Below are 27,989 nucleotides of genomic sequence, written 5' to 3'. Positions count from 1 at the left end.
TTTTTTTCCATCAGTTGGTTCTAGTTTAAAGCCCTCTTTGAAATTTGTTCTTTCCTTTCTTTATCCTGTGGACCCCCTCCCGGCTGACTGGCTCTTTTTAGGGACGATGTCCCCATGAGTTATGAAGGTCCCTTCACAATAGACATTGTGGGGAAGGCAGATTTCAATCCCATCTGTGACCCCAATTCTTTCAGCTTTCTTCCCAGTATCCGATGCAGTTGGTGTCGTTCAGAAAAGCAGAGTGGATTCTCTCAGATGAGAAACGCGGGGTTGTGGTCAAAGGCTTGGACAAGTTATGATGTGGTCAAAATTTTTCCCTTTCTTTTTTTGCTTGTTGTTTTGGCAACCGGTACGGCTGTGTGTGTGCCTCGCAGAACATTAGATCAAGCTGGTGGATGGTGACACCGTTACTGTTTTATTTTTTCCTCTTGGGAACAGTAGGTGCTTACAGTGGTGTTCTCAGCACTGAGAACACATGATTTCTCTTCCCCTGGGAAAGGTTTCTCTTTCCAGGGACTTCTTTTATTCTTTTTGCAGCTGGATCAGAGGAAAGAACGGAGGAAAGAGGCTCCCCCCCCCGCCCCTTTTATGTTGACTCTCCACCTACTTTATTGGCGGGCAAAATCCTCTTGTCCCTGGCTGTTTCTCACCATCAGCCTTGGTCACACAGGCTTCCTCAGTCTTCAGCTTTCTGTCTCTCTGTACACAGCCCAGAGATATCTAGACTAATTTGTACACATTAAGAGCAAGCAGTGTTCTGAAAACTACTTGCTTACGATAAAGTTGTCCCCAGGTAATATTTGCAAATTGTGAGATCTGTAGAGAGATCTTTTTTCCCCCCTCTCATGTTGGAGTCCACCTCCATTTTGGACATACCTCTTGGGTCTTTTGGACTCCTGATAGTAAAATAAGTTCTTAGTTCAAGTCCATGGCTTACTTGCCATTTCACGGTCATACCTGAGTTCTTGACCTCATCCTGGCTGAGAAACAGCCTTCCAATTCCTCTCTTTGCACCTGAGCTCGGAGGGCCTGTCCTCCCCACTGCTTTTGGCCTCCTTCCATTTTTCCCCCCATTTTTTTCACAAATGCCCCTGAGTCGTCCGTGCTCAGCTTTGCTACTCAGCAAACTAACTTCTTTTGTTTCCCACAGGTGTTGGACAATCAGATAAAGAAGGACCTGGCCGATAAAGAGACTCTGGAGAATATGATGCAGAGACACGAGGAGGAGGCCCACGAGAAAGGCAAAATTCTCAGCGAGCAGAAGGCGGTAGGTATGAGGAACGGCAGAGTCCGTTTTGGAAGGAGGGTTTGCGAGCCAGACCAGGCATCACACATCTGAGAGGAGTCCATTTCAGCTGATGAAATTGTCTTTCTGTTTTATCCTGCGGAGTGTGTGGCTAACAGGTAGCTCTCTCTGCAACTTTCCTAGAAGCAGTGGAGGTAGAGGCTCGGGGGTGGGGCCAGTGCTGCTGTTCAGGCTCTTCTTTAAGAGGTGATCTGCCGTCATCTAGAACACTGTCCCTCAACATGCCCAGTGGCCCTTGGTCCCCCTCTTGTGCCTTCTTTTCATTTGCCCCTTTCTCTCCTTTCTAATCCACCTAGGCAGGTGTTTCAGAAACTTGCTGCTCATCCGTTCACCTGCGGTGCTTGTTAATCTGCATATTATCTCAGACCCCACTGAGACTTTCCAATTCAGAACCTCTAAGGGAGGGTCCTGGGAAGTTGTATTTTTAATCATGACCTCCCACCCCCACCCCCCACCCCCGCCCTGATTTTTATGATTCATTATGTTGGGGAAACTTTGATGTAGAAAATCTAGGACAGTAGTGGCTGGGCGAGAAGGAATCACTCAGAAAATGACAACCCCATGGGGGATGAGAAATATGAACTTGCAGATTCGAATTAGAGGCTCCTGCAGGCTCAGGTCCCATGCAGGTGACACGGGGAGTTAACGAGGCCTGCTTACCTGCAGAATGTCAGTTTCCTGAATGGGTCCTGCTGCACATTATTAATGCAAGCCCATTAGCCAGTGTGGGGACGTGTAATCTCTGGTTGATAAAACGAGTGAGTGCCATTCGTCTGAGCAGTAAGATCTGGGATCCTTGGGGTACAGGCTGGTTGAGTCCCTTGTTACCTCTGGTCAGGTTGCCTTGCCTGCATTTCAGGTGCGACTTTCACCCCAGCCCACGTGATAAAAGCCTCTCATTCTGGGACGACTGTCTTGTGTGTGAGGTTTCAAAGGTCCCCTGTGTTTCAGATGATCAATGCTATGGATTCCAAGATCAGATCCCTGGAACAGCGGATTGTGGAACTGTCGGAAGCCAATAAACTTGCAGCAAACAGCAGTCTTTTTACCCAGAGGAACATGTAAGTATTCAAATTCCAACTGTACATATGATTACACTTCAGCCTCCTCTCCTGGGGCATAAACTCCATGCCTCTGTCTGATGGAGCCGGAGCAGATTTAATTACTTCTGTAGTTTGGCCCAGGCCCCCTGAACCCCATATTTAATGTAATTGTGCCCTCTCTTAAGTGGTCTCATTCTGCCATGTCCTCCTCTTCATGAGCTGGGTTTTCTTAAATGCTTCAAATTGCCATCAGATTAGAATGTTTTGCTTTCTCTAATGAAGCTATTTATAGTTTGCTTTAGGAGAGCTGCGGTCCTTGTTCCCAGACTTGTCTCCCCGTAATTAGCCTGAGGTGAGCCTGTGTGTGCCCAATTGGGCCGTCATTTTGCTGTTATTAAGTTAGGCCCTGGGGGATGAAGTTTAGGGTTCAGCAAGGATTCACTGTCTTCTGGAGGCACTTTAATCTTAATCTTGTCCCCCAAAGAAGTACACTCTTCAGGAATTTTTTCCCCCTGAGCTACCTTTCTTCAGAGATTTTTATCTCAGCTTAAACCATCTTGGTAGACTGCGTTTTGGTCTTTGAGTCATCCCAGTTTCGGATGCTTCGGAGCAGCCTGGTGGAGAGGTGAGCACAGTCCCCAGAGAAGTAGAGGGAATAGTATTCTTTCCCCTCATCGCCCTTTCTTCCCCAGGGCTTGCCCTAGTGAGTCCTTAGACCGCTCTGTGCTCTAAGGAGGCCCCTCTCCACGCTCCTATACAGAGTAAAAAAAAAAAACGCTCCTATACAGAGTCAAAAAAAAAAAAAAAAAGTCTACCAAAGGAGTGAAATGTTAGTATCTCTTGCATCACCCTTGACCATACTGAGTCACGTAGGTGAGGGACTCTTAAGCCATGAGGACTAAATGAGCCCCAGGTCCCCACGCTGGGATCATGCACAGGAGGCCGGGTCAGAACAGAGCTCACCTGGGAATGACGATGGTCCACTTACCAAGACACATCTCTTGCTCTGTTTCTATCTGTCCTTCCGAGGGGACATGCTCGCCTCTGATGAGACTGTGATTTTGCTTGGCTCCTCCCCCCACCCCCACCAGGAAGGCCCAGGAAGAGATGATTTCAGAACTCAGGCAACAGAAGTTTTACCTGGAGACGCAGGCTGGGAAATTGGAGGCCCAGAACCGGAAGCTAGAGGAGCAGCTGGAAAAAATCAGCCACCAAGACCACAGTGACAAGAATCGTCTGCTGGAGCTGGAGACGAGATTGCGGGAGGTGAGAGTGAGGGGGGTCTCCCGAGAGGATTTGTTAGAGGCCCCGGGGCCCCCGAACCAGCCAGGTGTCAGGCATAAACCAGTGCTCACCTGAGCAGCATTTGCACAATGGAGAAGTGCGCAGCCGGCGCCCAGGGCCCTGGGTTAGAGTCCCACCTCCACTTCTTAAGAGTTTCGTCACGTTGGGCAAGCTACCTTCTCTCTGTGCATCAGTTTCCTCACCTGTAAAGTGGCCCTGAAAATGTATCTCCCTCCCAGGGTCACGTGGGGGTTATGTAAATTGGTGCATCTTCAAATGCGTCCGCCTTTATCCTGATTTTGCAAGGGTCACATGACCGAGTTCATGCACGGAGTTTAGCACAGTGCTGGGTTCACAGTGTGGCTTGATGACAGTGGCAGAGGTCTCATAATGACAGTGGAAGATTAAAAGGCAAACCCAAACGTTAGGGTTGTTTGATGGAAGGTGGTTCTCTTCAGAGGTATAAGCTGGGAGAGCAGCCAGGTTTGGGGGAGGAAAATACAACACATTTGGTTGTAAACATGTTGAAGTTGATTGAAGCTGGGAAGTGACATTCCGTTACTCACTGTGTATTTATTAAATGCCTGCTGTGTGCCTGATATACAGTGGTGACTAGACAGACCCAGTCCCTGATCTTGGGGCTGTCCACTTAGCGGGCAGGGTTAGCTGACACCAGTGGAGGCGAGACTGGAATTCAGGGGAGTGGTCATTGGAAGTGGGACATCGGGCTGGCCGGGGAGACACCGTGCTCCAATATTTGTGATGGAATTCTTGAAAGAGCAGATGATCACTCTTAAGAAAAAGACCATTAATATTAAGCAGAGATCTGGGGACTAAATCTTGGGGGATGCTCATGTTTCGGCATGTCTTAGTTCATACTGGAATATTACGATAAGGCCAGCTCTCCCAAGGACAGCAGCCATCATGGGTGTGGACCCCTCTATCTGACCACCTGGTGTGTCTGTTGAAATGCGGATTCCTGGGCCTCTTCCTCCCTCAGCCTATTTGAATGGAATTGGGGTTGGTGGGGCATGGGGAGTAGGAGTTTGAATTTTTAACAGGTGCCCCAGGTAACTCTTATACCTCTGGAGTCTGAGAACCATTGTTCTAGGTCAGCCAAAAGCCTTAGGTGATGGCTTAACTTTTATTATCCGGGCTATGTTTTTATTCTTTAGTAAGTTTAACACCATTTCCCCATAGCGTCTGCGTTAGGAGTGAGAGTGTAACTAACTCAGATTTCTCTGAGCGTGGGGACATTGGCTGGCTGTCCTGACTTGCCTTTCCACAAATGTCTCTCTCTTGCCTCACCTGGCCTGCAGCTGTAGCTCATCTGGGCAATTAAAATGCCCCAGGGAAAGCCTGTTGCATTGTTCTTAAACAAGTCTAGCTAGCCCCCCCAAGGATGGTGGGAGAAATTGAGACTGCTTGTGAGAGGCTCAGGGTGGTATAAAATCTGGGAGTTCTGGAGCTTAGCTTTAACTGTAACAAGGTGGGGTCCACCTTCTCTTTGCCGCCTGCTGCAGAGGCCTCAGCCTCAGGTTTGCTTCACCTTAAAGGGCCCTGGGCTTTTCCCCGACCCTGCGTGGGCAGTGTTAGCTCTCCTCTAGCAAAGTGTGTGGAGCCCTAAGGCCCTGTCATTGTACAGCATCCTATTCACCTACCTCCACGCCACTTGCTGTCACCTACCTACCTCTCATGGTTTTGCCAAGTGGCTTCACGGGAGTTTTCAGGCCTGCTAGGAGAGTCGCAGCCTGCTCTGATGGTTGGCCTTTTAATAAGTCAGTCAGTCAGTAGTGGGGCCAGACTCACTGCGCTCAAAGCCCGCCCTGCTATTTTTTAGCTATGTGACTTGGCTTGGTTAATGTGATCTTTCCATGCCACAGTTTGCTTCTCTGCAAAATGGAGGTGATAGTACCTCCCTCGCTGGGTTCTTACAAAGTTGCAAGGAGTTAAAACAGTGCCTGGCATGTTGTGATGTTGTCATTGTCGCCCCTGTTGTCATCCTCATCCCTATCCTCACTAGAGAGCGATCACTGTGTCGGCTTCAGCTGCCACTGACTTACCAACCCAGACCTTTCTCCAGGCCCTGACCCATCGTCCCCGTAGACATTAGACAGCTCCACTTGGATGGCCCTCTTGTCACTCAAGTTCATTGCATCAGAACTGAATTTTTTATCTTTCTCCTCAGACTGGCTATTCCTCTCGCTTTCCCTGTCATGGCCACTGGTCTCATTCTGCCCAAAACACAGTTATCTGCCTTTGACTCCCTTCTGCCCCACCTTGAAATAAGTACTAAATCCTGTTGATTCTCTAGGCTAAATCTTTTATAAGCCTTTCTTCTCTTTACCCCTATGGCCTTGGGGACTTTGGTGCCACTTTTCCCAGGGAGCCTTCTCCTACCCTCTGGAGCTGGCTGGGATGTCCCCTTTGTGTTCCCACAGCCTTCTGTGTTTAGCTCCTCACCCTGCGTACCTCTTGGCAGTCCCTGCTAGATAGTGAGCTCTCTGAGGGCAGCAAGCATCTCTTATTTGCGTGGCTTCCTCAGTGTCTGACCTAGGGTCTGGTTCCTAGGACAACCTTGTCAGTGTTAGGTCAGTAGATGCGCCATCGTCTGCCTCCTCTCCATGCCTTTGGATGTCTTGTTCTCCTTGCTTGGAATGTCCTTTCCCCTCTGAGCTGCGTTTTTGGCTATTGGTATTGGGTATTCTTCAATATACAGACCCAGAGTTACCTCCTCTACCCCCTGATGTGTTCCCACTACATCCCTCCATGCCCTGACCCCTGCACTTGACTACAATGTATGGTGATAGTTGGTTTTCAGTGTTTTCCCTAACTCAAAGGGAAGACTGTCTTTCATCTTCATATTCCTCTTTACACAGAAGCTGCTGAGTAAATTTTTCTTGAATGGAGGAAACGTTGAGTCGCTAGACGGATAGATGGGCAGATGGAAAAACGATCAGTTCATAATGTGACATTAATGCAGGTTACGCAATGAGAAGAAATCAGAGCAAAAATATTTAAAATAGACAGAATTCAGTTGTTCCATTGGTGTTCTAATTATGAAGGCATCCCAGTTACTAATATGATGTTATTTATATTCATTTACTTTTAAATGCTTTTCTAATAAGAGTCCTTGTTACCATTTCCACTGGAGATTGTTGCTGTGGGGTTTTTCTTTTGAAACCTTCTCAAGCATTTTAATATTTACAAGTAAGGGGTGGTTTGCTTATATGTTCTCTTACATTTTCTTACTCCTGTTGAGTTTTGAGACTCATGGAAGTCAGACCCATTTAATTGCATTTCCCTCCCTTTACTTGAGCACTGAGAATTTGATTCCAAGACCAAGTTAAAAAAAAATTCTTTTTTTTATTGGGCAACAGCCATGGTCATTGGTTACACATTGCTTTCATGCTACAATAGCATAGTTGACTTTTTTTTTTTTTTTTAAAGATTTTTATTGGTGAATTGGGGGGATGGGAACAGTGCTGGGGAATTGGGGGAAGGGGGACAGACAAGTTGCTGTCGTTTTGTTCTTCAGTCTAGTTGTGGAGGATGTTGCTTCACTGGCCCAAGTTGGCACCATCATTGCGCTCTTCCCGGGTGAGGCAGATCAGTCGCCGGCTTCTGGACGGCCACTCACTGCGGCTGCTGGCCGCTCACGCTGGCTGCTGGCTACACACGGTAGCCCATGGCAACCCACTGCCACAGGGACTGCAGCCCGCGCCGTCGCCGGCGACTCACAGCAGCCCAGCTCCAGGTTGAGCCGTTGTTCAGCATCTTAGCTGTAGAGGGCAGTGTCACTGGCCCTCATATGTGGGATCCGAACCGGGGCCCTCTGGCATCCCAAGCGAGTTCTTAACCATCGCGCCACTCGGCCGGCCCCATAGTTGACTCTTTTTAAGGAGGGCGCAGCTCACAGTGGCCCATGCGGGGATCGAACTGGCAACCTTGGTGTTATCAGCACCGCGCTCTAACCAACTGAGCTTGGTCACCTGCAAAGACCAAGTTTAAGATGCACATTGAACAGCAGCTCATGTCCTGGTTTTGTTTAAAGTTAAGGTCAACTGAGCATCTCTCTCTCTCTCTCTCTCTCTCTCTCTCTCTCTCTCTCTCTCTCTCTCATTCTCTCATTCTCTCACTCTCTCATTCTCTCTCTTAGGTCAGTCTAGAGCATGAGGAGCAGAAACTGGAACTAAAGCGCCAGCTCACCGAGCTGCAGCTGTCCCTGCAAGAGCGCGAGTCCCAGCTGACAGCCCTGCAGGCTGCCCGGGCGGCCCTGGAGAGCCAGCTTCGCCAGGCGAAGACGGAGCTGGAAGAGACGACAGCGGAAGCAGAAGAAGAGATCCAAGCGCTCACGGTAAGCCTGGGGTGGGGCCCTTCCCGGTTGCTAAAGGCCTCAGCTAGGATGAGTGTGGCGCTCAGGATGGCTGCTCACTCATAGACATTTCAAGAGAGCAAAAAAATGACTCATAGAGATGTTTAATGGGCAGAAAATTGGCTTATGTAGGCTTCTTCATTGGAATTAAAATACTCAATCAGTTGGTAGTATGTGAGCTTTTCTTAGCATCTTTGAAAAGTGCCTCCTTTATGTATCTTCCTTCTTTCTAAAATAATCATCATTATATTTTGAATTTCAGTTTCAGCCAAAGTCTGTTCACCTGGGTCTTCTACTTCAGTTTTCAATAATCATTAAAAAAAATAAAAATCTTACACCTTACAGTAGTCTTTCTACCATATTTCTATATTTGTTTTGGTTAACCTCATTTCTGTTACTTTTTTTTTTTTTAAGTTGTAGATTTTGCTTTATGTCTTATGCATCTGGTATGATCTGGATGGAAAAGATTCTTCTGAATGAGAGATTCTCTTTCTAAAAGAGACCTGGCTTTCTTGCTCTTTCTGAGAGACTATTAGTAGTTTACTCAACTGGAGAGTATTCTTTGGAAGTAGACCTTGGGGGGGGGGTGCGGGTGTATCATTGGATTTAGACACTAGTTCTTTATTTTATAGAAGTAAAAAAAAAAAAAGTGATCTTTTTGGCCAGTTTCCCACAGTTGATCCTTCTCATAGGGACTGATCCAGGCTAATAAAACTTATAAGACTCTTATATCTAAAATGCCATCTTATCAACTTACTGTGGGAAACATAACCGCCAAGTTGACCAGGATACTCGGGGTGGCTAATCTTCACATTTTTTTCCCCTTCAGGGAAGCCTACTTAAAAACCCCATTACTCTTGGAAGGTTGCTTGCTGCACCTGGACTCTGGGCATAAAAGCTGAGTGCGCTTAATGGCTATTGACAACCAAGCACCTACATTTCTAATAGTAACAGACTGCGCCTGCCAAGTGATGGGTATACTCGTGCCAGCTGGTCAGGGTACCCTTTCCCATGGGCAGGGCACAGTGCTGCTGACTGGCTTTAGTGTTTCGTTTTGTTTTTTAAATAAGGTACCTTAGTGGCTGCCTTATTCATTCTGATCATCTTGGATGCTGTCCTCCCCATCTCCATCAGCAAACATCTCTAAACATCTATTAGAGTGGGATTACTTCTACAGATGGCCATGCTCATTTGTTACTTATGATTCACCCTATTTAAAAGCAGATATAGATACATAGATATATCACTAGTTTTAAAAAAATTATTTGTTTAAAGCTAGTTTCATTCTGAGAAGTTATCGCCCAATGTTGGGTTTGGGGAGCCCATTATTTGAGCCAAATTGGGTACATGATCTGCCAGTGCCAGGGTCCTTATGGACCAGTCTGGGACACAGGGACTTCCAGGATCCAGAGGGCACATAGTAACTCCTATGAAGAAGGTGCTTGCACATCCTAGATTTTCCAGGACTTAAGCCAAGTTCAGATATTGACTGCAACCTGAATTTCCATAGTCTCTATGAGAACCCTTATTAAACACTTGTCGATGCCACATGCCCCCAGTATTGGTTTGGAAGAAAGTAGTCACATTATCTGTTTATTTATACCCTGCCGTGTTTCAAAATGTATTGAAAGCAGTTTGGGAAGATACAAAACAGTGTGACAGGATAAAATAAGAAAGAAAAAAAGAGAAAAATAAGTCTATGGAAGAAAAAAAAAATGGAGGTATGAGTGAAATGAATATATATGTAAGTGTTCGTGCAAAGAAGGTTTATATGCTTTCTGGAGGTGGGTGGATGGGGAGCTAGGCAGCCAGATAACATTTCTTAGCTACTAAAGGAGACACCTAAAAAATTCAACTATTATATAAGTAATGCATATTAATATTTTGCCCATTTGAACACCCAAGCTCTGAAAGAAAGAGAAGGAGACATCAGTAATTTACTCCATACTTACATGAGTCCACACTCTGTGCCTAGTGCTGTGTCTTTAGCCTTTTCTCGCCAAGGGATTGGCCTGTCATTCCTCTAATCCTTTTCCATTGGAGAAGGGGGGCACATTTATCTCGCTGCTCTGTTGGAATTAGGAGGGAGGCTGGTGGCTGTGCATCCTATCCTCCCGTTTGGAAGGAGAAGGGTATAAAATAGAGCATGTGTCACTGCTGTTTATCTGTGGGGAAATTAGTCTTTAAATTCTGTCTTGCTGCTGGTTGGAATGTGCTGTGTCTAATGGCTGCTGGGAGCCTAGCACAGCAGCAAGTCACGACTTAATTTAGTCAGATGAAATCACTGCCTCAGAGCGTCTTCTTAGAAAAAAGAAAGGAGCAGACCTCCCTAGGTCTAGAAACTAGGGCTCTACCAGTCTTGCAGATGAAGATGCCATGGGAAACAGGGCCTCGTTCAAAGTCATGGCAGAAAAGTGCCTTTGGTCAGACAGCTGTTTGCAAGCAGGTCATGCAGGAATTCCCATCCCATGTCAGTTTGCTTCCTTTCAGTTTTGAGGCTGTGGGTTTTTTCTCTCCCCTCCTTTTTATTATGTCCTTTGGACCTGGTTATGGACTGCTTGTGGTTGTTGCCTGAATGGCTTTGTTGAATTTGTTCTAAAGAATGTATTTTTCAAGAGAAAGAGAAAATGGTCATAAATGCAGTTCGTTCTCTCTCCGCCCCCACCCCCCACCCCCCTCTCTCATTGTTTGAGGCCCAAGTTCAGACTCAAGTGTAAGCATCAATCAAATTAAATCAGCTGGATCTAAAATTATCCCCCAGGAGATTTGTGAGCTTCACAGCAGGCTGTTTTATCAATAAAAGGGAATAGTCAAATGGGCCATTATCGCTTATTTCTAAGAGGCCTCTATCTCCTAGCCCTGGAAGGAGTAGTTACCCTGTCTGGCCTCTGCCCCTGGGCCAAATTAGATGGAGTGCAGTTCAATGGAAGCTCTGCATTGAAGGAGCTTCTCTGAGGCCACTGGGAAGCCATTGTTGGTCTGCCTCAGGCTTTCTTTTCTCCCATTCTCGCTTTCCCCATCCTCTCAACTGCCTTTGCATTGAAATTCACTGGCCATTAAAAGCTGAACTGAGTCAAGGTGGAGACCAACAGGAGAGTCAAATTCAAACAAAAACCCACTCTTTTAAGATGCTTCAGTGCTTGTTGGTACAAGAGAGCATTTTCTGCCTGAACTTGATACTTAAGACTCCATGCAATCCCTTCGTCTAAGGAAGAGAATTTGAGTCTGCACACTTGAGAGCACACAGATGTGTGACATGATGTAGCCGTTACAATGAAGGGGGCCGCGGGGTAGAGGTGTGGCGTGGGCTCGGTGTACATCAGCAAAGCCCCACAAACACGCTTTGTGTCCGTGCCCTCACGTCCTTTTACCAGTTTCGTTAAATGACTAATGCTGAATAATCAAGAGTCTAAAGCTAGTGACACTAATGAAAAAAATAGTGTCAACATCATGTAGTTATGAGGTCCCAGAGTCATCCTCTTTGATTTTTAAAACATCAGTGAATGCACGCTCTCATTTTTTTTTTTTACATAAATATCAAACCCTATATTTAATTGCTAAGCTATCGGTGTGCTAGCCACGATGTGAGGTGACAGTCTTGCTTGGTGCCTGCCTGCCTTTACAGGCCGGGTGGTGGATGCCTAGAAGCCTAAGTTTTCTAGAATCCTGACCATGGATCCCAGGAGGTGGTCAGAAATCTAAGTATTGGTTTCCTTTGCTCAGCTCTTCAGGTATTTTCTCTCCTCAAGGCTGCCTTATAATTCTCCTTTCTTTTTTCCTCTTGGAACTTTCCTTAAAATTAATGAAGACATAAGTCCTCCCTAAAGAGAGCGCTTCTCTGGTCTTCAGGCCTCTCTGGCCTGTCCGTTTTACCTGATTGCCACTCAACCCCTAGGTCAGTGGTTTTCAAAGTGGGGTCTGTGGATTCCTGGAGGCCCCCAAGGTCAGATTATTTTCACAATAATACTAAGATGTCATTTGGCATTTATTATTGTGTTAACATTTACACTGGTGGTACAGAAGTAATGTTATTGTTATTTTAAAAGAAAAAATACAAACATTGGGGAAAAAAACCTGTTTTAAGTTCTAATGTGGTCACTATAGGTAGATATAACGCACATAAAAAGCTCTTGGGGGTCCTCAACAATTTTCACGAGTATTAATTCCCTGTAGCACCTACTGCCGAATTAACACTCAGATATTTCATTGAGAGAAACCAAAGCTTGTCTTACGTATTTTACTATCCTCATATATACTATTGTGTGACCTTTTGCTTTTTTGTCTATTTGTTTACAATTTATTTCAAAGAAACATTAAACACGTTTGTTGACATTTTGTTAGATCAGTCCGATAATTGTTAAATGCTTATAGTATTTCTAGCAGTCACAACAGGATCAGTTCTACATTTTGTGCTTCTATTTCGCAGGCAGTAATAAAAGCCATAATGATAGTAATTCATTACATCATACCCTCAAAGTGGATTGCCATTTGATGTGTCAAAAAGAGCCAAAGGTCTGTAATGGTAAATTTTAAAGAAAATAAAACAGTATATGTGATAGAAATTTCAGACTACAGTGGGGGCAGTTAAACATGAATTTAATGGTGTGGTGTTATTTGTAAACTTTGCTCGTAATAAGAAAGTGGAATAGCGTGTCTATCCCTAAGTCTAGTCCAGGGAGCTTTGTTATGATCGCAGTTTAGGCTGTGAAGGAATTAACTCTACATAGCCTCAGCTTCCTATTTCTATCTTTGAGAGATTTCACACGAAATAGAATAGTAGAGCAGGGGTCAGCAAGCTACAGCCAGTGGGCCAAATGTAGCCTGTCTCCTGTTTTCTGTCAGTAAATTTTTATTGGCATACAATGATGCCCGTTTGTTTACAGATTGAGTATGGCTGCTCTCGTGCTGTGAGGGCAGAATTGAGTAGTTGTGACAGAGATTGAATGGCCCTCGAAGCCAAAAATGTTTACTCTCTGGTCCTTTAAAGCAAAAGTGTGCTCATTCCTGTTCTAGAGTTTATTAACTAAGTGCCTTATTCTTCCTCTAGGAAGAATTCATGCCTTTTGTCCTTGGTGATGAAGCAGTGCACTCAAGGGAGTTGGATAGTTTTGGGGGCCAGGCTGCTACTAGCTCACAGATAATATTTCAACAGCAGTGCAGTTACCCACATTCCTACTTTGGATAAGTAGTATTCTTACCCAGTTCAATTAATAAGTCTCTCCTATTGTTGCTGGATAAAAAGTAGATCAATTTTTGGAAAAAGATTATAAAATATTAAATTAGTCCATAAAAATATTGACTAATTTTTTTTGGAAGTTGATTCTAAATGATAACTTTATTTGAATCTGTTTGTGAGTTTGTCTATGCAAGTATCTATTTTTGTTTTGTTTTACCATTTTTTTCCAGTGCTCTTCATTCTTTTGTGTAGATTTAAGTTTCTGGTTGTCATTTTCCTTCTGCCTGTAGGAGGACTTCCTTTAACATTTCTTATAGTACAGGTGTGCAGGTGGCAAATTCCTTCAGCTTTTGTATGTCTGAAAAAGTTTTTAGTTCGCTTTCTTCTTTTCTTTTTCACCTTCATTGTTGAGATATTTTTGCTGGGTATAGAATTCTAGGTTGACAGGTTTTTTGTTTTTGTTTTTTTCCCTTTCAGAATACTTGAAAGATGTTGCTTCACTGTCTTCTAGCTTGCTTCCCACCCTTCTCCAATCCCCCTTGGTTAGAAATCTACTGTCTGTCTTCTCTTAGTTTCTATGTATGTAACTTGTCTTTTTCTCTGGCTGGTTTTATGATTTCTCTGGATTGCTGGTGTAAGCACTTTGATTTAGCTTAAGTTTCATCATGTTTCTTGTGCTTAGGCTCACTGAACATTTTGCATCTGTGAGTCTATAGTTTTCATCAATTTTGGAAAACTTGTGCCCATTTCTTCAAATTCTTTTTCTGTCTCACCCCTACACATCTTCAGGAACGCTAATTACATATATATTAGGCTGCTTGAAGTTGCTTCATGACTCATTGATGCTCTGTTCACTTTTTTAAGTCTTTTTTTCTTTGCATGTTTCATTTTGCAGCTTCTACTGCTATAGCTTTAAGTCCACCATTATTTTTCTGCAGTGTATGATCTGTTATAAACTTACAATATTAATTTATGGCAAAATAGACAAGAGAATACATCACAGCTCTAAAAATTTTGACTTAGTTGTCTTATAGACCTTCTGATGGAGACTAAGTTCCTTTTTTAAAGAGAAGAACCACTTTTGCCTCTGCCCCAAGCTAGATCCTTCTTTGGGCTTTCATAGCTAAGCAAACGGTTTCACAGTCCACCTTGTCTCTCAGATCAAAAGTTTGTTAGGGCATCCTTGATGCCCCCCTTTCATTTGGCTCCATCAGCAGGTCTTATACATGTACTTCCAGTTCCATCCACTTCTCTCCGCCTTTTGCCACCGTCCTACTCTAAGCCACCATCTCTCTTCTTTGAATGATAGTGTTTCTCTGCTCCTTTTTACCTCTGTCTTGTTTTGATCTTTTCTTCCTGCTACATCCACACAATAACAATCAGATCATGTCACTCTGCTTTTTAAAACCTCCATTGGCTTGCTATTAATTGCATTTTGAATGAAATCCAGACTCTTTTCTGGGCCTTCGAGATTCTTGGTCCCTGCCATCATCTTGGGTCACTTTTTCCTTTTCTTGCTGTGCTTTAGCCAGGTGGTTTTCAAAAATCGGTTGGTCACAGCCCACTGAAGAATACATTTTACTTTGCATTCTAATACAAGAGAGCATATATACTGTATTTCATTGATTTTAAGGTATCTGAAATTAGGATGCATCTTATCATCATAACCTATATATGATTATAGTGTCAAATAGACATAGATGTGTTATAGTTTAATTGATAGCACTTTTTTTATTGTTACATAAAATTGGGATAGTCTTACAAATTGATAGTAACTTAAACTTGATGAATTATGATATCTGAAACAAATTTCCTGCAACAATGCTTACCTTTACCATCCAAAGTACATTCTGATATTTTCTGTTCTATCCTGTTTATTCCATTTCATTGGATGAAACAAAAACAAAAATCCCACTTGTCGTGCTCACTGTTTGGTCACAGCTTGAAGTTGACAGAACTGTGTCCTGGCCACTCACGTCTTTTTTTGTTCAGCAAATGCACCAAACCCTTTCTTGCCTCAGCCTTTTTGCACATGCTGTTCCCTCTGCCCTTTCCTGTTCTTCACCTGGCTGGCTCCTCCTCATCCTGCAGTTTTCCTTTTAAATGTCACCTCTTCAGAGAAGCCTCCTTGACCACCCCATCTATGTAAGTTCCTTTTAATCTTCCTTATTCCCTTTTTCTGTTTGTTTCCTTTATAGCATTTGTCACTATCATCAATCACTTGTTTATGTTCTATCTTGCCTCACCAGAATGAAGGTGTAAACCTTATATTCTCTGTCCTATCAAGTATGCACTCCAAAAATCCTTGTCAACTGAACGAAGGTTGCTGTTTTAGAGCCGCTCTGCCTTTATATTTATTTCAAGGTCACTTTGAGGTTTCTGAATCTCAGCAGCTTTTGATTAAAAAAAAAAACTCTACTTTTTCCTATTCTCTCTCTCTCTCTCTCTCTCTCTCTCTCTCTCTCTCTCTCTCTCTGGAGTAGGCTTGAAGGGGAGGGTCAATTGGAGGGAAGGGGGCAAAAGTTAACAATGGGGAATAAGACAAATGGAGAGTTAAAACTTCATCCTTTATCATTATTTTTTCTTCCACTCATCCCGAGGCATTCATATGAATGGTGAAATATATTTGTAAAGGGTAGGCACGTGTGCTCCAAATAGTTTATTGTCGTATGTCAACTGTAATTGAAAAATACAGTCTAAAAAGTAGTACATTGCTACGAACACAGCCTTGTGTGCTCCTGTAACTTTTGTTCCTGACGTTGGGGATGACGTGATTAATTAAGTATTTGAAAAACAGATGCTAAGGCTGCAGCAACAGCATGCTTGGCTTTGTAGGCAAAGGCTGTTCTCTTTATTTGACCCATAGCATGTGGAACTGTATTCTTCCCTATGGAAAATTTATAATCAACTTCTTACCTTTTAGGCACATAGAGATGAAATCCAGCGCAAATTTGATGCCCTTCGTAACAGCTGTACTGTGAGTATTAACCAAAGATGATTCAAGTAACCTAAAACGAAAACCAAGAAGGCAGAGGGGACATCTCTTTATGCTAGCAGGGACTGAGTTTTGAGAACACACGTTCGGCTTGAAGCAGTTAATGCCATCAACCTGATGTGGCCTTTCTGAGCCCCAGATAACTTAAGTATCTTGGGATTCTGCCAGTTTTAAAAAGTTGAAACCAGTCTCCACGTTTGAGGAAGGATAGATAGTTGTGATGGTTCAAGTAATTCTCGTTGTACAACCACTACTAGGTTTCAGGAGCTTCATTCAACAAGGCTCCCAAGGGAGCGCCCTCTCCTCCAGTGTAGAAGGCTCTGAGGCTAGCCAGCCCAAACCAGAGATTGTCCAGAGATTAGGGGCAGTTATATGGGCGAGGGTCCCCCAGCCCGATGCCTCTAAGAGGGCACGCCAATGACTTCTCCTGGGGATCCAGAAATTTTAACTTCCTAACAGGTAAAACCTGGCTTCCTGACAGACATGCAAATTTAAAATCTAGGACTCTTTGGGAGATGTTATTTATATCGAGAGAAATAAATGCTATGAGCCGATAAGCATCTTTCATAGGTTATGTAATAGGGTAGGGTCAGTGGAAATGCAAAGTCTATTTTTGATCAAAATGAAGGACTGAAATAGGCCCCTTGCAGAAGATAGGGATGTTATCTTTATTCATAGTTCTACTGCCTTTCTTTGGTCCTTTCATTGCTTTATTACCTCCTTAGTCAGCATTAGTGGCATATATGAATTTCCAGACCCTGTTCCCCACCCCCACATACATATTTTATTATCTTATAATGAACTCTTTCTTTCCTCTTTACCTACTATAAATGGGACATTAAGTCCTGTATATGCTCCCTCACCTTAACTGAGGTATAAAATGCATACAGTAAAGTGTATAAAGTACACTAATCTTAAGCATTCAGTTCAATGAAATTTTTATATGTATCACGGCTGTTGTAACCACAACATAGATCAAGATACAGAGCCTTTTCAGCCCCCAGAAGGCTCCCTCATATCTTCTTCTCATCAGCATCCTTTGCCCAAAGGGTAACCACTATTTTGACCTCTGATACCATAGCTTAGTTTTGCCTGTTCTTGAACTTCATGTAAATGGAATCATAGAAGATGTGCTGTTTTGGATTTAGCTTTTTTGGGGTTTTGGTTTTTTTTACTTCTGTTGTCTGTACGGTTCATCCTTGTTGTTGTATCCATCCAGGATTTGTTCTGTTTCCTTACCATGTAGTGTGTCCAGTGTATGAACGGAACTGAGGTTGGTTTATCCGTTCTCCAGTTGATGGACATATGGATTGTTTTTGTTATGAATAAAGCTGTCAGAAAACGTTCTTGTACAAGTCCTTTAGTGGCTGTACGCACTTGTTTCTGATGAGCTTATACCCAGAAGTGGAACAGCTGGATCATGAGATGTGCCTCTTGTTGGACTCAAGTGGCCCCTGGCGGATGGATCAGTGGTCTGTATTTCCTGGTGCTGATGGCTGGATCAGGGTGAGCCCGCCTTAGAAATGCCTGTTGATTTCCTCCATTCTCGCCTCTCTTCCTCGGCGAGTTGATACATTCCGTTCCTGTACTCTTTTGCCCTACTTTTTTTAAGTTTCTTATTGTCTTGGTTTCTTATTTGACACAAGCGTTATTTCCTTACGTTACGTACATACTCTTAAATGATCACTGAATAAAATATAGATCATTTGTTGACTGATTTTTTTTTTTATATTACTCTTTTTTCCTAAAATAAACTTGGATGTATTTTAAATGTGTACATCAGTAATGCTTCATCTGGAGGCTTCTTTTCTCCTTTTTTCAGGCTTCTTGGCATCAGAACTTTTCTTAAAAAAAAACCATTTTTTATAGTTTAATTGAGGTATAATGGAGTACAGTTATCTGATGAGTTCTGACATGTGTATGCACCTATGAAGCCAGCAAAACAATCACAATAATGAACACATCCATCACCCTCAGAAGTTTCTTAGTGCTCCTTTGTAATCCGCTGTCCCCCACATTTTTAAAATTGGAAGTTTAGTTTTTAATAGAATATGGCAATAGGTAGAATGGATTTGGTTACTTTCTTAACTTACATCACTTGTACGCTCTTTTTATCCCTCAAATTTGCTTTTTCTGGAACAGTGACTTCTAATCCTTCCTTTACTTACTCCTGGCATTCTATGGAGAAGCTTCTGGGGGCCTCTCCACATGGGAGGAGGAACCCCCACCCACATCTCAGCTAGAGCAGCTGGGTGGCCTAGTGGTCCAGACTATGTACTCTGGTGTCAGGCAGACTGGGCTCAGATTCTAAATTGGCCTCTTGGTAACCTCTGTGATGTCATCCTCCCAAGCCTCCATTTCTTTATCTGTAAAAATGGGGATAACATTTTATGTCCTTCATTCCAATATACCATTGATTGTAAGGCACATAATTCATTTAATAACCAATCTTTGGCGACTGGGTGAGGGAAGAGAGACTGCAGCTTAGTTCCAGTAGCTATTCAAATTTCAGAAACAGTAAAAGTTGGGAAACACCGAGTCAAAATCAGAAATTTGGTAAAAATACCCCATGGGGTCCCTGCAAGAGTTAAATGAGGTGATGCCCCAAAGTGCTTGCACAGGGCCTGATCCATAAACTCAACGGTGTTGGTTACTGTTGTTATTCTATTGGATTTATGACATATTTAGAAAAAGGTTCTGCTCTTTAAAAAAGTTTGAAAACCACCCCTGTCATACAACATTTGGTAGCAATAATAGATCTTAACTATACTTTTGCAAGTTCAGAGTTTCAAGACACTTCAGAAAAGCATGGTAGATGTTTCTTCCTTGTTGGCGCTGCCCGAGATTGTCTCCGCTTGGAAATGTCACCTTGGTTACTGTTCCGAACTCCTAGAAGAACCCAATTGATAGAAGCTCCCAGTTAGCAGCTTTTAAAAAGCTCATGAACAGTAAGATTTTCGAGTTCTGACCATTTCTATATTTTGAAGGGATTTAAAAAAAGGATTCGATTCAATCTGGCACCTAAAACCCTACCTAAGTCTGTTTTAGAGGGGAGTTGGTGGGCAAACATATGACACAGTTTTAATTATGAATCAATCTGTCAGCTATAAGATTAAAAATAAACAATATGCAAATAGCTCCCTTCAAGAAAGAACCAGGCATTCAAATAAGACTTCAGTCCTGGGTCTTTTTAGTCTTATGCTCATTATCTGACTGTTTTTTTCACCCCTAACATGCTCTTGGGCATCTACCTGGTAACGGTCCCTCCACTGGCCTCCCATCTAGATGGGAGAGGTTAACACCTATTTCTCACAGCCGTGAGGTTTGCTTGAACGCCTTGAAAAGCAACAGATAACTCCAAATAGAGATTTTTTTTTGGACACTGAGAAGAGATTATTTTTTATATCCTTGTTTTCTCTTAGAGCTGCACCAAGATCTCTTATCTGCAAAAGCAGTATATAAGAAAGCTCTTGTGGCCCCTGCGTTACGATGCTGCCTCCTCATCCTTTTTACTGTTAAGATGGAATCAGTCTTTCCGTTTATCTTTTTTATCCTCTGTCCTTGGAGTTGAAAGGTTAACAGGCTCTGATATATTATAGTAAAAAGACCATTTGCTCTTGTGGAGAGAACATACTGTGGGCCACAAAGTAGACCCAGGAATTCTCCATGCACATTACCTGGTTCAAAAATCACCAATTGTCTATTATTATTATTATTATTTTTTGGACCATGGAGACCATTAATTTATTGCCTGTGTCTCACGTCAGTTCAGTACTTGCAAACTCAATAGTGTGTGTGTGTGTGTGTGTGTGTGTGTGTGTGTGTGTGTGTGTATAACACGTAATACCATAACTCCACAACTCAAAACAGTCATAAGCTAACTATGTTATGGCTTGGGCAGAAGGAATATGTGAAAAGTCTGAATGAGTGAAAATGCTTTAATGAGTGCTTAGGTGCTTCATACAAACACACAATCCTTCTCTTGTCCAATGGGCAACATGCTGATGACAAAATATAGAACCAGCAATCACAAACTATAAATAGAAAACAGAAACTTGAGACCCCTTGAAAACCCAGTGACAACAGGGAACTAGAAGGACCCTTCCTACTCTAATGGGCCCATCTCAGTTGAAGTGAGAGTAATCATCTTGGAACCTCATTGCCTTTTTTCATGTGTTTTTTCTTAAGCACTTTGTAATTTAATTCCAGGACAGAGAGAAGAGGTGGCAGAAACGGATTCATAACAAATTGCATTTTTTTTTTCATAAATCTCAAAGGAAGTGGGTACTCAAAGGCTTAAATATATCTTCAAATGGCATGGAAATTATTTTGGCAATGTATATATTCTTACATGAACAGGTTTTCTGTAGTCTCTCTCTTCCCCTAGAGGCACTATTGTAATCCTTACAATGAAGCATCATTTTGGCCATGAATGTTTTATCCCTTCTATGCTACATGATCCTTAAGGTGGGATGGTATGCAAGAAAATTCAGAACATTAAAACAATAGAAACAGATGGGCAGGAAATATGATATTTACCTCCATGTTAGAGATGGAGAAAGCAGCAGAGCAGAGTTCAAAGTTGCTTACTTGGGGAGGTTCCTGAATTCATTTTACGGCATAGCTCCCAGGCCAGTTTGGCTCAGTCTTGTTTTTCTTTGGGAAAGCGGTGGAAGGAAGCGTAGTCGTGAAATGGAGACATTTGCCGTCCAGGATGAAAACTATCTTAAGGGATGGGTTTAGTCATATAGGAAGGCGATCAGGGCGAACTATTGGGCATTGTTTATTCATTATTTATGGTTTTAGGAGAGTTCACCATGTCACAGAAAGGGTGATACAGGGGTCCCAATGAGGCATAACTGCCTGATGGGAATGACAAACGGGCAGTACTTTCCTGCCCCCTCCCCCCTTACCCCCCTCCCCCAAAAAAGGAGTCTCAGCTAAGAACCCCATCAGATAACCTTTATTCCCTCTTTTGTAGCCGACAGTGTGCTTCAGACCAGCACATTAGGATTGAGCGTGGCGTCTGACATTAAAATACAGATTCCTAGACCACTTACTACATTAAAAAGCCTATCAGCTCAGTTAATGAAATGAAAAGCTGTGTTTTCTGAGCCACATTGAACAAAATATACTTAATTGATGCTCTTTAATTCTGTGTGTCTGGGAAGATTTTGTTTGTTTGTTTTAATTGCTAATCAAAGGTGGTTAAAATAGGGAATTAGTCATGGAAACAGTGGTAGCATTTCATATACTAACTCTAGGTTTGAAAATCGGGAATGATAAATAACCATAAGCTTAAAGGCATTTCCTCTTAATTTACATCTTTTTATTACATAAAATTTAATTTACTGCCTGTGCACCTCATTCCTGCTATATTATAAGAAAATTGCCCTTAAACTTCTAAAGTATTATATATAAGAGCTCTCTGTAAGTGCTGATACTGAGCCTCAGCGGAGAACAGGAAAGCCAAATACACTGAAATTGAAGTCATTTTGCCATTGAGCAAGGATATAATTTAGCAAAACCAGATTAAATCTCTTTCAAGAAAATGACAATTTCGTATATACGTCTTCCCATTTTCTGATAGCTAACTGTATAATAAAAACCATTAAAGGGATGTCCTACTACAATATTGTATTTTCAGGATTATTCTGAGCTTCTCTTAACTTTTTCTTCTACCTTTGTTGCATGAAATTCAATTTCTTGCCCGAGATAATGATTAAAATAACTTAGTGTCCTTGACTCAGCCTTCTTCAACGAGAACTTTTTTGCTTTCTAAGACCATCTCCAATTACAATGTCCTCTAGATGGGGCCATGGGCATTTTAGCTTAATTAGCTGATTGCGATATCAGTCTTCCTTGCTCTTTCCTTAGTTTGCATTTTCCACATTGTATTATTGCCCATTAACTTTATCTCGTTTAAAGTTGCCCCTTCTCTGTGGCTTTCACATTGGATTGATTTGCTTTTGCCACATTTTTCAGATGAATCCTGAGTGAGAAAGAAAGCGGAGACTTTTGTCTACCACAGCGTGGGTGTCTTAGCGCTCAGTGGGGGGCGTGGGAGCGTGGGTTTGGCTCTTGTAGTCAGGTGAGCTGCACGCTGGCTGCCAGCGCCACGCCGGTTCGCAAACCCGTGGCTCTGGAAGCAGTTTCTCATTTGAAACGGACTCGCTTGGTAGGTGACTGGGTTCCTCATTTCTCCTAGGTCATCACAGACCTGGAGGAGCAGCTAAACCAGCTGACCGAGGACAACGCTGAGCTCAACAATCAAAATTTCTACTTGTCCAAACAACTCGATGAGGCTTCCGGCGCCAACGATGAGATAGTGCAGCTGCGAAGCGAAGTGGACCATCTCCGCCGGGAGATCACGGAGAGAGAGATGCAGCTCACCAGCCAGAAGCAAGTAAGGATGCTTTAAACAGTGTCAGAGACCCCAGGAGCACTCCAATTCCCTTAAGCTTTTAGGACGAGTGCCTAGTGCCTCTGTCCCCAGGCTTCCAAGACTGAGCCTGTCCAGTAAATAAGCTCTTTTCAAAAATCATGTCTGTCTGTCGAAGGCTTGGGGATTTTAAGAGCGGCTTTTAAAAGTGTGTAGTTTCTTAGTTTTGATGGAAAAAAAAAATAGAATGCTTTGGGGTGGGGGCTAGTGTGAGCCACTTGATTTTTAAGTGTGGTCTCTTTTTCCCGTCTGCTTTGGGTTCTGCCCAGACGATGGTGGCAGAAATCACCCTCTGTCCATTTTTGTCCAGTCCCCTCGGTCAATAGAAGGAAAAGATAAACAGTATTTTATGCCATCGTTAGAAACTTTTGCTTTTCTGAAACTAATCCGACAAAAGTAACATCCAGGAAATCCTCATTTGATACAAGGCACAACTCAGTGGTACTGATTTGCAGACGATGGAGGCTCTGAAGACCACCTGCACGATGCTGGAAGAACAGGTCATGGATCTGGAGGCCCTGAATGACGAGCTGCTGGAAAAGGAGCGGCAGTGGGAGGCGTGGAGGAGCGTCCTTGGGGACGAGAAGTCCCAGTTTGAGTGTCGGGTTCGCGAGCTACAGAGGATGCTGGACACTGAGAAACAAAGCAGGTGGGACTTTCTCTTTGTAAAAAGCCAGCGACAGGTGACTGCGGGATCACACCTGAGCCTTAGGAGCAGGGCGACCCATTGTCCCAGCTTGCCCAGGACTGAGCATTTCCCAGGACACATGACTTTCAGTGCTCAACCTGGGAGACTCTTGGGCAAACCAGGATGGATATACGTCAGTGTCAGTTGGTCAGTGTCGGTTGGAGCTCGTAACAGTAGCTGGTGTCCGTTGACCCTGGGCAGTCAGAGCAGGGCAAATATCTCAGTGCTTTCTTTGCAGAAACTCTCTCCTCAGGTTTCATATCGTTGTGACCATGTAGCAAGACCGTCACCATTTTAATCCCTGGTCGTGTGTAAGGTCAGTCCTTTCTTCTACCCTAAGGTTTCTCAGCCTCAGCACTGTTAACAGTTTGGGCCGGAGAATCTTTTGTCATGGGGGGACTGTCCTGTGTATTGTAGGATGTTGAGCATCATCCCTGGTCTTTCCCCACTAGACGCCAGTAGCACCCCGCTCCTCGAGTTGTGACAACCAAAAATGCCACCAGACATTGTCCAAGGTCCCCTGGGGGTGCAAAATCGCCCCCAGTTGAGAACAACTGCTTTGCAAGAATAGTTTAGTGTTTTGTTTTCTTTCTTTCTTGGTAGGAAATAATAATAATAATAATAATAATAATAAATTCAGGCAGTGTCTTTCCTCTGCTTTCCCACTTTTGGTTCCACAGTCCCCTAACCTAGACTCCCGTTCCTGCCAGGGCCACAATAATATAGTTTGTGTACTGCACAGCTCTAGGGGGTGCCATTCACACTGAAGTCGTTATAGATTAGAAGATGTGTTAGGACAGTTTTATAGGCTCACGGCAGGAAAGTGTTTTTTGCTCCAACAAAATTGCTGTATTGCAACAGTTTACCAACAGATGGAAATAAATGGTCTTGAGGAACGGGTGCCTTTTTCTGGTTTGCAGAGAGGGACCATGTCAGCAAGAGTCAGCCCCATGACTTCATGTCTGCACAGCTGAGCCGTATTCATCCTCCGTAACCTCACTAATATCACCTTCCTGGGAAACGTACCTTCCTGTGATACTCCTTAAGCAAGATAAACTCTGCACAGGCATATCTGTCATTTAGGTGGACTCTGTCAGACTCATTTTAGTATTTCCTTGACCACAGTAAACTCAACTAAATGCGTTGGCTGTTCAGTCTACGCCGAGTCAGTTAAACTAGAAAATATTGGAGTCAAAAGATGGGCACCCATAAATTTCAAGAGAAGCTGGTAGAAATATTTCCTTTTTGGACATCCTCCCACTCAGGGTATTGGCTGATGTGAGGGGCTGCTGGTTCAAGACTTCCTGCTGTTACTTCCCTCCCAACCCTTGGGCCCCCGAAGTCCTCACGGTAATTCTGGTTGCTATCACACAGACCCTCTCCCTCCTACCTTCAAGTTCAGCTCCTATCCCAGTTGTTTCTGAAGTCCTTCAGAGATAATATTGGGGGCCGGAAGCTGGCTTCAGCATCAAGAAATACACAACCACACACACGAAGTATAGTTATGGGCTGTGCTTAGGTAGACATTTCATGCATACTTTCAGGGGCAATTATAAAAGAGCTTTCTGCTTCCCACCGCATTTTGGTGTTATATGGGATACTGAGATGAATAAAATATAGAGGGTGCCAAAAAAATGTATACACATTTTAAGAAAGGAAAAAACTGTATTAAAATTTCAATACTCAATATATACCAATAACAAAAGATGATTAACGCGATTTTTTGAGCGTTACACATTGCTATCATAATTCAACTGAACTTCAAAAAGTAATACATAGATAGCACCTCTTAAAATGCATACACATTTTTTTTTGGCACTCCTGGTATAATTCTTAATTCTGTCCTCAAAATGCTGAGTTTAGTGGAGGAGATAAACTATGCATTCAAATATTTATCACCTAAAATAGAGATTGGGGTATGCTAGGAGATGTGCATTTGTGCGTTGGATACAGAGCAAGGAGAGGTTACTTCTGAGAGGAGAAATGGGGAAAGGCTTTATTCATGGAGGACATGGCCTTTGAGTTTACCCTTGAAGGTCAAGTTAAGACTTGAGTTTGTAGGGTAGGGAGGGAGAGCGTTGCCAGCAGAGGAGCTTGTATAAGCCCAGATGTGGAAGCAGCCAAACACAAGAGCCACATGGGGGGAGGGAAGTGATTTTTCTAGTTTGCTTCTAGTTTTTCTGGTCTCTTACCTTATTTACCTGCATCCAATTCAAGTTTGTTTCCTGGTGAGCACCCAAAACACTTAACGTCTTGTATGTACTTCAAGTAGAGGAAATGTTTGCTCGAACGGGGTCTTCTGTGGTCCTGTGCACCCAGTGGCCCTTCAGTGGGGCTCATTTCATTTCTGCTCCCCTGGGAGGGTGTGACAGTCCCGACACACCCTATTCAGCCCAGTTGCATTTGGAAAAACACCTCTCCCCCTTCAGCCTTTCCAAGCAAGTACTCACAGGAACTTGATCTTTTAAGAGCATATTCTACCCAAGACCTAAAGTGGGTCATATCTTCACTCTGGAATAATTCAGAAAGCAAGGCATAATTTGGAGCTAGGAATCAGGGTGGGGCATCTGTCCAGCCCACAGCCTGTTTGGTTACTCGTCAGGACTAGAGATGGTGACGGCGGGGCTTCTCAAAGTCGGCCTGGGTTTCTCTGGCAGGGCAAGAGCTGACCAGCGGATCACCGAGTCACGCCAGGTGGTAGAGCTGGCAGTAAAGGAACACAAGGCCGAGATTCTCGCTCTGCAGCAGTCACTCAAAGAACAGAAGCTGAAAGCTGAGAGCCTCTCCGACAAGGTCAGCGCCCGTCCCTCTGCCTTTCAGGAAAACATTTTCATTTCCTTCTTTTAGAAGGCATACTTGACGCAAGTTCAGATGCATTCATTCCATGGTCAGCATATTTCACAAACGCGCATGGACTCCGTGTGGTAAAGTCCCATGGTTATATGCTTCACCCTGGGACATCCTTGGTTGGCAGTGGCATGGGTGCGAGTGGTGGGTACCAGCATATCATCATCAGCCAGTGACTTAACGTTGGCCTGTCTGGGCCCCTGAGGTCCGACTTTGATCTGGGTGTGCAGCTCTCTCATTACTGGCACTTGATTTTTAAAAGGCTTTATGGATTTAGTGTTCAGCATCCTCAAGAAGCGCTTGGTGGCAAGGACTAATACTCATTTCATCGCTGCAGGACTAGGCCGCTCAGCCTCTCCGTGTTGCAAGTCCAGGGACATGATAGGGTCTGATACAATGCAAGGCCTCAGTATTCCACATCGGAAGTTTGTGTGTTCTGTCCATGTAGGACTTCATGTTATATTCATAAAGTGACATGCCAGTGGTTCGGAGATTTTATCTAATAGTCTTTGAAAGAGATTTAGAATGGCTGCTTCAATGGTATAGATAACAAAAGTGAAGATCAGAGAAATTTCAGGTAGTCACACAGACACACTCTTTTTACACACACACACACACACACACACACACACACACACCAATCTGAATTTTGTATTTTGTATAACTTTGTTATTTCATGATTATAAAAGTAATATTGGGTCGTCGGGAAAGTCATGACGTATTTTTCTGTTTTTCAATGCAAAAATACGTCATGACTTTCCCGACAACCCAATAATTTGGAGTCATTGTGGAAAATATAGAAACCACAGAAAACTGAAGAAAAAATGGTAATCTATCACCACTATTATATTGGTGAATTTATTTGTGGTCTTTTCTTTGCATGATATGTGCATGCGTACACATACACACATACACACATACACACAAATATATTTATAAATTTAGGTTCTTACTATAAAATAGCTTTATATCTTTAAAAAAAATCACATAACTAGGGGCTTTTCTTGAATTATTGAATACTTTTGGAACATGTACTTCTAAAAACTATTACAGAGAGGTACCTATTTTAAGCATTCCATGGAATGATTGGAAATTTGAGCTTCTTCCAGTTTTTTGTCATTATTAATAACATGGTGATAAACATAAATCTTTATGGACATATATGATTATTTTCTTACTATAATTTTATAGAAATACATTTAAGGGATTCAAGGGTTGAGCTTGCTACTCACGAATATTCCTGAGTTCCTTGATACCAGCTGATTATTTTTTTTAACCATGATGAAAATAGATTATTTAGAGATAAGTGAATCCTTTTGTGTTTAATTTGAGGAATTATTTTTTTTCTATTTGACAGTTCTTAAAATATTCTACAGCAAATCCTTTTAAGACTCCAGATATTCTGATACCATCTTTTCTGGTAATTCAGGATGAATTTTTCTTTTCTATACCTCTCTTATCAAAATTATCATCTCACAAAGCAATCTCATTATTTATGTACATGTCTAGTTATGGGCCACTCTCTACCTTTGACTTGATGTAAGATTCTTGAGATAGCTTGTCCATCCTTTCATCCCCAAAGCCCCTGATATTATCCTGGGCAAGTAGTAAGCATTCAGCATATGCTTATTATTTGATTCACCCAAAGCATGTCAGATCAATAAATTCTTGAGCAGTTATCTTCTTAGAATTCGTCACAGTTACACACACACACACACACACACACACACACACACACACACAACCCATCCCTTAGAAATAATATTCTATCCTCATATAATAACCTATATAAGGCTTATCCATGACACAGACTTTTGTGGTACACTTTTAAAA

General features: G+C 42.9%; 1 protein-coding gene across 4 annotated transcripts in view; it reads left to right on the top strand.

The window, feature by feature from the left end:
• The window catches only part of CIT (citron rho-interacting serine/threonine kinase), a 163,936-nt gene that overhangs the window by 103,493 nt on the left and 32,454 nt on the right, over positions 1-27,989 (top strand). For 2 of the 4 annotated variants that reach the window (XM_019649084.1, XM_019649082.1), the window contains 8 exons: positions 1,151-1,267; positions 2,258-2,367; positions 3,441-3,615; positions 7,793-7,990; positions 16,108-16,161; positions 22,388-22,585; positions 23,077-23,270; positions 25,967-26,102. In XM_019649084.1, coding sequence (XP_019504629.1) covers positions 1,151-1,267; positions 2,258-2,367; positions 3,441-3,615; positions 7,793-7,990; positions 16,108-16,161; positions 22,388-22,585; positions 23,077-23,270; positions 25,967-26,102 — 1,182 coding nt within the window. Of the gene's footprint in view, positions 1-1,150; positions 1,268-2,257; positions 2,368-3,440; positions 3,616-7,792; positions 7,991-16,107; positions 16,162-22,387; positions 22,586-23,049; positions 23,271-25,966; positions 26,103-27,989 lie in introns of all 4 variants that reach the window. The other 2 variants (XM_019649081.1, XM_019649083.1) reach the window with 1 other exon arrangement.

Source organism: Hipposideros armiger, unplaced genomic scaffold (assembly GCF_001890085.2).
Source record: "Hipposideros armiger isolate ML-2016 unplaced genomic scaffold, ASM189008v1 scaffold_129, whole genome shotgun sequence".
Classification (NCBI taxonomy): Eukaryota; Metazoa; Chordata; class Mammalia; order Chiroptera; family Hipposideridae; genus Hipposideros; species Hipposideros armiger.
Note: the sequence above shows the minus strand (reverse complement) of the source record. Positions and strands in the feature narration are given on the sequence as shown.